The sequence below is a fragment of the Haliaeetus albicilla genome, chromosome 2, assembly GCF_947461875.1.
Source record: "Haliaeetus albicilla chromosome 2, bHalAlb1.1, whole genome shotgun sequence".
Taxonomy (NCBI): domain Eukaryota; kingdom Metazoa; phylum Chordata; class Aves; order Accipitriformes; family Accipitridae; genus Haliaeetus; species Haliaeetus albicilla.
Window position 1 is genome coordinate 41,811,784 of NC_091484.1, and position 12,043 is coordinate 41,823,826.

At 45.3% G+C, this 12,043-nt stretch overlaps 1 protein-coding gene across 1 annotated transcript in view; it reads right to left on the minus strand.

Moving 5' to 3' along the window:
* Window positions 1-11,637, minus strand: part of PLEKHA8 (pleckstrin homology domain containing A8) — a 33,547-nt gene extending 21,910 nt beyond the window's left edge. The window contains exon 1 of the mRNA XM_069772430.1: window positions 11,488-11,637. Coding sequence (XP_069628531.1) covers window positions 11,488-11,527 — 40 coding nt within the window. The 5' untranslated portion in view covers window positions 11,528-11,637. The remainder of the gene's footprint in view (window positions 1-11,487) is intronic.
* Between the last annotated feature and the right edge of the window lie 406 nt (window positions 11,638-12,043).

A 12,043-nucleotide genomic window follows, 5' to 3' on the forward strand; every position in this document is an offset into this window, starting at 1 on the left:
CAGCTGTCTTGCTTTACATGTCTCCCTCCCTCGCAGGAAGGGCTAGCCAAATTGTCTTGAAAAGCAATGGGCAAGAAACTCCTAAAAATCAAGGGAAGGAGGGGACAGAGGTGGATGTGTTCATTTCTAAACACCATCTTTCAATGAAGGCGTTCTCAATAGCTCTTGAAACTCCCATGTTGCCCACATAAAAAGTAGTCTCGAATGAATGAATTGCACTTCTGGAAACCTTCACAGAGAATAACCAAAACACCAGGCTAGGCCAAAACCAGTAGTTCTGGGTACACTTTTGCCCACCCTGCTGCCTGACTTCAGAAGTAAATTACCCCTTTTGTTTTTGCCATGGTTTAACCCCAGCCAGCAACTAAGCACCACGCAACTGCTCACTCTCTTCCCCCCCACCCCGCAGTGGGATGGGAGAGATAATCAGAAGGAAAAAGGTAGAACTCATGGGTTGAGATAGGAACAGGTTAATAAAACAGAAAGGAAGAAACTAATAATGATAATAATAATAAAATGACAATAATAATAAAAGGATTGGAATATACAAAACAAGTGATGCACAATGCAATTGCTCACCACTTGCCCACTGATGCCCAGTTAGTTCCTGAGCAGCGATCCCCCCCCCCACCCCCCAGGCCAACTCCCCCCAGTTTATATACTGGGCATGACGTCACACGGTATGGAATACCCCTTTGGCCAGTTTGGGTCAGCTGCCCTGGCTGTGTCCTGTGCCAACTTCTTGTGCCCCTCCAGCCTTCTTGTTGGCTGGGCATGAGAAGCTGAAAAATCCTTGACTTAGTCTAAACACTACTTAGCAACAACTGAAAACATCAGTGTCTTATCAACATTCTTCTCATACTGAATGCAAGACATAACACTATACCAGCTACTAGGAAGAAAATTAACTCTATCCCAGTCAAAACCAGGACAGTTTTCTTCTTTTGGAAGTACTACAGCAGGATGAAAAGATACAAACAAGCAAGACATGACAGCCACCATTTATGTCTAATTAAAAACTACAAGCTCATTAACTTAAGAAAAAATGAGGCAGCAATGTCACTGGAGGAAATCAGCTTTCATTACTGAGCTGCAACAAGCTTCCCCAGCCAGGACCAAGGGAGTGAGATACTGACGCTCCCACACTGGGCCAGCAAACCGTCTCTGGGAAAAACACTTTGACAAGACCATGTGGGCCACGCGGCTCCTACGTATTTTTGCAGAGGGCCCTCACTTCTGCTGTCCTCTGCACCAGGGCTCTGCCAACCAGCACAGAGCTGCAGAAGCCCAGGTTGGGCTTGGACCGATACCACGTTGGAGGAATGACTGCTCCTTACCAGCTGGGGACCGATTCCTTAGGCTACTGCTGAAGCCAAGCTCAACCCAGTTTAAGGTTAGAAAGCCCTAAAGCCACAGGCTAATAGTAGGAGTATGGCTTGGGTTTTTTTGTTTAGTTGGTTTTTTAAACAAGCAATATCACAGCATCTGGGCCAACCTGGTCTATAGGTTGCTGAACCTTTGGGGTGCCTGGAAAACAATTTAAACATAAACCCTTTTTCACACTCTTACAGAGCTCTTCCATTATTTCCTAGAAGAATATAAAAACATACATGCCAAAGTGAGACAGGGAGCCAAAGGAACCTTAGTAGATATACTAGATATATGGATGTAGATAGGAACTGTTTAATAATTATCTAGCTTATAATGAAGTTAAAGAAATTTCAATAGAGGTAGACATGGCCCAAGGGGATGAGAGGTCATGTTTAACGTTTGCATGTTGACGCTGGCTGGGGCAAGAGATAGTCCCTGATAAGAAGCAGAAGTCGACCCCAAGAACGAGCCTTGTGATTTGGATAAATGCCAAGGAGCGACTGAGTCTACACGAGGACATAAGGTTAAGGGTTCACCGCGAAGAAGACATACGGCCTTCATCTTCACGACCCCCAACGACCACCAAGAGGAGGCACTGTGCAAGGCACAGTTGGGAAGAACTTAGGGAAATGACTTCTTGGAACTAATTTTAATATGAAGCAGGAATAGGTCATGCCTATGTATAGGCGTATTGAGAAACTCTATGTATATGTAACACTTGACTGTATAAATTTGAAGCGAACTGCCGAGTCAGGCGCACACGACTTTGGTGGGACTACCCCCCCGTGCTGCCCAGCGCTGAATGAGCATACCTACTTTACAATCTCACTGACTGTGGAGTCTGTTTCCGCACGTCAAAAGTATTCTCAATACCTCTTTATTTTATGTGAAGGGAAAAAAAATCACAAGAATGAGAATAAAAAAAAAAGAAAACAGCAAGACTCATTTTTATTTGTCTTGCTACCAAAATAAAGAAACTATGCTAAAAGTCACTATTGATATGGACAAACTCACAAAAAAAGGAGGTGATTGTTCAGCAGAGAGAAGCAGTTAATTGCTTCAGACACTCAATGGCACAGAACCAATCCTTTAAATAATGCACAGCGCCACAGTCAATACAAGCCTCTAATTCAGTCTGGAGATCCTGCTGCTACACATGAATCATTTCAGCCATGGTCCTAGAGCTTACAATTGCAGCTGATGCTCAACCAAATTGCATCCCATCAATCAAAGGCTGTGCAATCAATTAGCCAACATACAAAGCACTCTGCCTCCATCACTTTGGAGGCTGGTTAAAAATATGAGTCAATACATTTTGTTGAGGTTTTTGCTTGGTTAGGTTTTTTGGTTCTGGGTCCTTTTTTTTTTTTTTTTTTGAGGGGGAAGCAGCAATTATCTGTCTTCCTTTGCAGAACCTAACTCTTCTTTATTAGACATGTATTAAAAAGACTATGATAGGCAATCGTTAACTAGGACAGCATATACTTTCAGAACAGAATTGTTACACTAATAAAAACACATTTTTGTAAAAGGAAACCAATAAAAAAAAATCACAGCAAGGTTCTGTCAGAAGATGCACTAACCACCTGGTACTCACTGAGTCAGCAGCCATGGGAAGGTTAACCTAAACAACCAGCTAAAAATAGCACGTGGCTGACAAATCATGGGCAGTGCAACAGGGATACAATCTTTAATTACAGGATCTTCACATTTGGAGACAAGCAAAAAGCAGAGGAAAAAAAAAAACCACAACAAAAACCAAAGCAGCAAAAAGACACTTAAGACACTTCCATGAACACAAGTCTTGAGTTTATTCAGTTTTATTCTCTCCCCACAAAATGTCCTAGGAATATTGCAGTTTTTGGAACTGAGCATTCAGACTTCACCTGATACAAAAGATTAAAGCTGAACCTTTCGAGGTCTTACTGGTGCCAGCACTAACACAACTTTGAAGAAGAATTTACTAAGCCCATTTATACTGGTGACGCACAGGCAGGACAAAATATAGCTTATAGTTCCACAGCTCATTTTAGAGGCACAGAGCCATTAACAGTAAAAATTGACCTTGCTGGGGAAAGATATATATATATAAAAAAGGCAATAAAATGCAAAGCACAATAAAAGTGAGTAGTAGCTTAAGGTCTCAGATAGAATTAAGTGAGGAGATTCCAGACAACTTCACAGGCACTGGTTAAGGTCCTAATACATATTGCACTCCCGCATGAAACTTAGAAGTTTGTACCTGCAGTACCTGGAAGATCTGATACTGTCCACTAAAGAAACAGATATTTAAGCAGTCTGTGCCTGTTAAGGATTCAGTATTTCTCCAGAAGCTTCCACAGCCTGAAAGATCTGCCTACTTCCACCATTACACTTCAGGAAGTCTGGATGCAGCTGTCACTGAGCAAACTCGACATTTCTTGAGTTATCAGAGTTGAAATTTGGACATAATTCAAACTTTAATGTTACACAACTCAGACTCCAGACAGCATTCATTCCAAAGTGCCAAGCTTGAAGAAGAAAAAAAAAAAAACCCAAAAAAACCATCTGAAGACATGTAGATCATGTCAGACATCCACAAAGCCAAACCATCTGGGAGAATTACATATTCAAAGAGTCAAACTGATGACCTGGAAAACAAGCTGCAATTAAGAGATGCCAGTTCCAGTTGCATTTCTAAAAGGCACAAAGGCCAGACACCCAAGTTTTATTATTGCTTGCTTTCCACTAGAATTATGTAATACTTTATGCTTATTAATTTCTTGAGCTTCAATACAGGTCTTTACAAAAACTTATGCAATAGATAGTCCTTGGACTTCTTTGACCTTAATTCAGATTTTGAGTGCGGATAGGAGATAATTCTGAAATTTCCATGTTATGGTAACACCCTTCTAATAGGAGGAATTAAAGCCTTCATCACATCCCTACTGCTAATATCACAGGCAAGACCCAAGACTTAGTTGCAGGTGGCAGAGCAGGGGCAGATCCCTGCTTTTCTGTGCCGGGTTGCAAGAGAGTCCCAGAGTGGCTGCTCTGACAGTCAGAGACATCTTGCAGCAAGAACAAGCAATATCCACCTTTTTACCCCACCGTGAGCAAAGCCATGCCGTGTGTTCACCATACCACCACCTACCGCTTTACCTCCCAGCACCCAAGGGCAGAAGAACCACAGCTTCTGCCCAGCGCTGTGTCAACGACTGATAGCTGGATGAGAGCTGCTGAAAACTCAGCTCAGATGGGACCAAGACAGCGCTGGTGTCTTGCAAAACACAAGAGAAAATCCAATATATGTCCTTCCTCAGTTGCCAGTGCTGATGAAAGCCTATGAATGCCATCAGGTTCGCACCTTTGCTAAAACCCAGCCTGCTCCTGGTTGTTGATGTAGCAGCTGTTGGCCAGAAGACAGCACCTTCCCCTCGTGCAACGGTGACCACAAAACACCTGCCTCCCAGTTACAAGGGAAGTCATATTCTCCAGTTAGAGGATGCATCTAACAGCCAAAACACAGGACCGAGTCAAGAGATCTTATTTCCAGTTTAGAAAGAAGACTGCTGAGCTGCCACGGACCGTGCTGAAAAAAACCCTGACTTCTGCATTAAGCTCCCTGCGTCTTCTCACCCATAAAACGCACGTGTTTCATACTGGCCCACTGCTGGTCTTAATGCACTAACGCCCGATGGACGAGGATTTCCTGGGGAAATTAAGGCTATGGAAATCTCCATGTCACGAACAGACGAAACACTTGTTTTCAAGGTCACAGAGCACTTGAAATCTCAACTATCGGGGACCCAAACTAAATCTTACAATCCAGTTCTTAACAACGGATTGCGTGACCAAGTTCAGTTCAGGCGGCTGCATGTTTCATGCTGTCAGTCACTACCAGGTTTCTAGTCAGGAAAAGCATTTAGCAAAAGAGTATCTTACAGAGACCAAACTTGAAACTTTCCCCCTTTTTTCTCATACAACAAACAGAAGTAATACAGTTAAAGGGTTATCTTGACATAAGGAATTTATACCCAAAACTGCTGCCTGCTTTTTCCAGCCTCCTAAGGCTACCCAGTAATTTGGGAAGAGCAATCTCAGGCACTGGAACACATTTTGCAGCCTTAATTCTGTAGTGAAACAACTTGACAGGATAAAAATCCAGTCTGTATCCATGAGGGACAGCAGAAAGGCAGACAAGAGTGCATGACAATTCACGCCTCTCCTCTGAGCTACCATCCTCTCACCTAGAGAGCAGCTTCTAGGAATGCCCATATTGCAATTTTACTCTGATTATGTGCACATTAACAGCAGGAATCAATACCAAAATCCCATAAAGGTAATGAAGTTAACAGATTTAGCACTTCAACAATGGTATCCCATTTTAAAGCACTCATTTGAGGGAACCTAGAGGTTCAAGTGAAGCAAGCAACAGCTGGAACCACCTTTAACAGTGACCCTCTCCCGAATTACTTTTCTGACAGGGGTCCCAAAAAAATCCACCCTCATTTCAATCACAACTGTTAATGCAGTGCTAGCAGCATTGAAAAAGCAACCTGCTGTCACAGGGCAACTGGGTTTGTTTCCAAACGATTTTATGCCAGTGACCAGCCAAGGCATGGACAGTACAATGTACCAGCAGTCAGGCATTTTTGAAGGGGACACAGTGAAAGGATGAAGGGCAGAGAGGCAAAAGTTCAGTATTCCAGGCCACTGCTCAGACACACTAATTCAAGTCATTCAAAGCTCCCGGGAGTTTCCCTCCTCCGTTTATATACTTCTCAGCCTCAGCAAACTAGCAGCTCCTCTCTCTGACCCCTGAGGTGGTTATCAGGCCAGATGGAGCCAACACAATGTATTTATGTACGACCACATGGTGGTATCTCTTCATCGCCATTCTGCCACACCTTCCACTTCTGTCCTACCCAGCCGTTCCCTGTGATCACTTATTTATTTCAGTGCCAAAGGACTGAATGCAGAGGCACCGGTACTGCAGCATACCTGGCAGGGAACGCTGCACCGCGTAGGCTCTGCAGCATTGCTCTAACACCTACAGAGGAGAGAGGGGACACTGATTTCCATTCCTGCAGCCTCATCAAACTTTTCTGCTGCGAGCACATTACTCAATTCCAAAAAGGTATGACAAAAGCAAGATTGCTGTGTGAAATAAAACAGGGGGGGGAGAGACATGAGAAAGAAGGTCAAACCACACAAACATAATTATGCAACATCCAACGAGAATTAACTTACTAGTCCCTGAAGCATCCTGGGTCAAAAGTGTAGCCAGAACTGGGTGAGATTCAGTCATCCATCTAAACCAACACCTGGTCTCTGCGAGCAGCTACAGTCAGTAATACTGGGCAGACCATTGCCCTGCAGGCAACAGAAACCTCAGCTGTCTAGGTCCACCACCACAAAAGCCAGACTTCTAATCTTACACATAGAACTTGGACCATACACAGAGGTTAAAAAGGGAAAAAATGATTAAAAAAAAAAGCTTTTTAGAACCAAATGTTTATCTAAGTATGAAGTTTTCAATTACTTCCTCCATCTATGGAAACAGAGGACCTTATCTCCAGAGCTTGATATCAACTGGAAGTTTACATGTCTCCCATCCTAAAAGGTCAGATTTCTTCAGTTAAACTCCCAAAACAAAGACTCACTCTAAGCAGTATCATGTGCATCTGGATTCAAGCTATAAAAGCTAATGCTCTTTCACATTTTCTTGAGCTCTCCCCCAACTTTGTCAAGGAATTCTGAATCATTAGAGACAAGAGTAATTTAAAGTTTTATGTGAAAGCTGAAAGTTACTGCTCGGTGCTGGCTCTTGGCATCTCAGGATAAATCAAAAAGAATTCAGAGCACAACAATAAAATGGGAGTGGATGATTACATACAGGAGGATGGGGAGAGCTAACTATGGTATGTGGTATGATGCAGCGTCACTAGTGATGGCATGAATGCGAGGCTGACATGCCTGGAGGAAGATTAATTAGTTAGGGTTACAGTTACTCAGTACAATTAAGGAAGTGAATATTTAAATTCCAGGAAAAGCTTAACTTTGTGAAGAAACATGATCAAAGCCATTTCATGAAGCACATAACTAATACCAGGCAAGTCAGTGGAGGCAGTCGTCATTTTTCTTTCTAATGATGAAGCTGCCTTTGATCCCCAAGCCCAGAGCTGATACATACCACCTCTTCCAGAGTTAGCGGCATTCCTGCCTGTGGCCAGTGATCCCAGGTAAGGCATGCCTACACCGAAGATCTGAACTGAATTGAATTTCAGCAGGAAAAAAAAAAATCAACTTGAAAGCACCAAGCTCTCACACACACCACTGAAGGAAGGTATTCCCCAAATCCATGTTCTGTTTCCCTGTGGGTAAGCAATAGCTTACTCATTCTATAAACCTGGTGAGAAATCAAAATCACAGATGATTTTTACAAGGCAGTCTCCAAAGACTAAAGAAATTTCTTTTATTAATCAGAAGGTATGCTTAACAAAGAGTGTAAATTGCAGCTTGAGTTCAGTCGGAGAGTCCTGTGGGAGACAGTTTCCAAACAGCAAAGATCAGCCTTCATGTGCAGTTCACCTCTGCTCTCTCCTTTCTCTATCCTGCAAGCAGTAGCCCCCAGTTTGAGACCAGTCCTGCTACAACACTGCAGCCAGGATCTGGCTTTGACACTGTCCACACCAGAATGCTTTATGCTCAGCCAGGACCACAGGCAGCAGCAGGACGACAGACCAAGGAGCTATAGGGAAGGTAGAGGGTGACACATTGATCACCACAACTGCTTACTACAATAAGCAGTACTGAAAAAAGAGTTACGCTCCCTTTATCCACGCTGTAAGGCCATCCCTAGCCTCCACAACCTTTACCACGTAAGGCTAACATCAGATAGAGAGTTTTGGCAAAGGATGAAATCTAGACATTTTTTCAAATCAAGTTACACACTTTCACAGTAGGCTCAGCTGAGGCCAACATACACACCTGCATGATTTAAGTCACCTAGCTCTGGGTTTTGAGGATTAAGAATTTGAAGTTTGCAGAGGCGTCATATATTTGCCCAAGTGAAAAAGTGCTATCACACTTTATACGTCAGCAATAGTTCTGCTTGTAAAGTTCCCTGCTCCCTTAAGGTTTTAACCAGTTTAGTGGGAGGAGCATAGACAAGAGCAATCTCAGGACACGCTTATTGCAAACACAAGATCCCAAACAGAGTTTCATCAGCTAGACCTGTGTGCATGTGTATCAGATCCAAAGTTGGCACACTTCACACCAGAGGAAAAACCCTATCTCCAAGCAGAAACGAAGTAACACTAATTCAATTTATCCTAATCTATATAAAGCAAACAAGTGCATTTATTACAAAACAAGATTACTTGCTTGAGCAGTAAAGGCAAACTAATCTGTCTTCCAGTTGCTGGCAATCATGCTGTGCTTTCTGACCTTTGCCTGCAGAAAGCCAAACTTGTTTCCTACTTCTGAAATGTTCTTGCTGTCAATAACTATGCAATTTGCAATACAGATCCAGCTCCCTGCCCAAGGGCCAGGAGGAAATGGGTTGATGTGGACTTGACCTCTCATGATGGCGATGACAGAAGACATTATAAAACCAAAATTCCCAGAAAAGGCTCTATTACCAACAAACTCCATCAGCTCCTCTCACAGCAAGAAGGGAAAGCAGTTCTCCTTTTCTAGTTTTAAGCTTGTTCTTTGGTGAATGCCTTACCTCCTCTCTGACTGTGTGAAGCAAAGGTGTGTTCCTCATTACAAGGAGGAAAGGGCGTAAGATAACCTGCAGTGTATGTTTCCATCAGCACTGTGTTACTAACACAGGCATACACCGACATACAGAGATGACATACACTTTCCCTACTTTTTGCATACATCATTTCCACTATGCAACACCAGAGCAGTTAACCTTGAGCAAGAGGAAAAGCATATTGGTGGCAAAATACTGACAGAAACACTGTTCCGGATGACTGGTTGAATCCTCTTGCTTCCCTTAATCCGCGAAAGGAGGCTTTCCTGTCTGTGCTACTGCTACCATAAATGCCACATTCCAGCATGATTTTTTTTTTTTTTTTTTTTTGCATCATCACATAAATTTATAACTTAATGGCTTCAGGGTAGGAAGTCTTCATTGTATGCCAAAAGAAAGCACATGTAAGCCTAGTTAGCTTGCAGAACAGGAAATTTACTGTTAGGAAACACACACCAGACAGGCCTTCTACAACCTAAGAAAAGGCATGGAGTGACCTTGACCACCACACTTACTAGCAGACTCAAGTTTCAGCAAAGAAATCAGAGAGATGCTTCAATCCTCCATCACTGATTTTCTCTCTATTGAGAACAAAAAGTCATCTAATTTTCAGCTGGGGCCGATCTCACACATCCAAGGAAAAGAGATTCCTTCAGTCTGCATTCACTTAGACTTGAGGTTTGCAAAGTGTCATCCTTCTTCATGAAGGGTCATTTGGTTGAAAGTGCATATCAGTGTGGATAGAAAAAAAATTAATTAATTTTGATGGAACTGGAATATTTCTGGTTCTTAGTCTTCATTTTACCATCAAAACAGAAGACAAGTCCAGCTGATCCTACCACATGCACACTCAGGCACAAATGCTACAATGCCAAACGCCAGTCAGTCATCTACACACACACTGGTTCCCACAGACACTCTCTCCCCACATCTCACAGCGCAGAAGCAAGCACAAGGGTTCCAAATACACCCCGGCATCTAAGCAATGCAAAGAAAAACAAACACAGAAAACTTTAGATTGACTGAACCATGTATATTTTTATTATGGGGAAAAGACTAATAACACTGCCTGAGTTTTGGTATGCAAATGCAAAAGCCAAGCATGGCTGCTCCTACTGCCACACACTCCATAATCCAAGAGCATTCACAAGTAATTAAAAAAAGTAATAAATAAATCCATGCCTATTCACTGAGACCTGAGAATTTTTGATTCCCCTCTCAGAACACCTATTGCCTAAAGGGGAAAAGCCGCAGCAATCTTCCTGCACACAAATAAAGCCAGCTTCATGCACCACTCCCCCCCATCCCCCTGCCACATGAATTCATTACTTGCTTGTGCTTCAGCTTTTTCTTTGTTTAATTTTGATTTCCCACACTTTCCCAAGTAACCAGAGAGGTGCAGCTGTTCCAGCCTCTCTGAAAAAAATTCAAGCAGGAAGGCAGCCCTCCTGCCGGCACTCCCCAGCAAAACTTGCACCTGGCAATGTCAAGGTCGTGGTTGTTTTTCTCTGACCATCACATTTTCAAATTGTTTCAACAAACGAGGGAGAGGTTTGCACCAGGCAAGACCCCATCCATGCACCCCAAATGACAAGCCACCCCGGACTCCAACGTGTCAGGCGGTGGTCGCCCCCCAGGAACACCCCCAGGAACACGGGTGGCACCGGACCCTCCCCGCCCCCGCAGAGTTTCTGACCCCACCACCTTTAACCTCCGCTGAGCAAACCCTGGCCACGCACGGCTGCTCCCAGTCTGCTACGAAAGTCAAACCTCCCACAACACGGGAGCACCAAAAAACTAAATTCTGGGCCTAGCACTAGCAGGACAGTCATCGTTGTCCCCTGTCCCTGTCCCTGTCCCCCCCCCCCCTTTTTTTTTCCTTCTTTTTTTTGCATGCATTTTCATCCAACTACCCCGAGGGTCATTTAATGGTGACACCTCTTCCTCCCAGGCCTGGGATTGCCCTGACTCCACGAAGCGACTCAGTAAAAGTTTCACAGGGCCGTACGGAACGGGGAAGTTCGCTGGCGAGTAGGACCTAACACACCCAAAATAATCCCAAACTCCGACCCACAACCCCAGGGAGGGCAAGGGACACCCCAGACGAGCGCTGGCACCCACAAGTGGGTTAAACACCTCCTCCAGCGCTGGACGGGTGACAAGGTGTGACAGCACAGCTGGAAAACCAGGGTGAGCCGGAGCTGGTCCCCTGCACGGCAGGGTCAGGGGGCAGCGCTGACCCAGACTCAGCGAATACATATATATCTATACATATATATATCTCTATCTCTGTACAGAAGACGATAATGCGACCCGCCCCGCTAGGGAAGCCCGCTCCGCGCAGAGGCTGAGGACTGGCAGCAACTCACCACTCAGGTAGTTGGTCCACTTGTACAGCACACCCTCCATGGCGGCCGGCCCCCGCCCCCATGCAGCGCGGCCGCCTCCCGGCGGAGGAGTCACGCCGCCCGCCGCCGCCGCCCCCCGCGCCCCGCCGCGCCGCCGGCACCCAGGGCCATAGCGGGGCGCCGCCCGCCCGCCCGGCCCTGCCCGGCCCGGCCCCCACCGCCGAGCCTGCCCACCGCCGCCACGCTCCTAACGCAGACCGCGCCGCTGCCGGGCACCCGAAGAACGGCCCCGCAGCGCTACGGAAGCGCAAGCGGTTCTAGGAATCGCAACCCACGTGATCGGCAGGAGACAGGAGGGGGGGATCAGCAGCAGAGCGCCCAAAGCAGGTGGCCTTCCGCAGCCAATCGAAATGCGCCTTCCGTGAGAGCGCCGCCCAATCGGCAGCCGGCAGGAGCCGGCTCTATTGTGTGAGCACTCCGCGGGGCTCCCCCTCTCGCTAACGTTCGCTTCCCGGAGCGCCGAGGTCCGCCCACCGCCATCACTCAGCGCCCCTCCCACGGAGCTCTGCTGCCGATT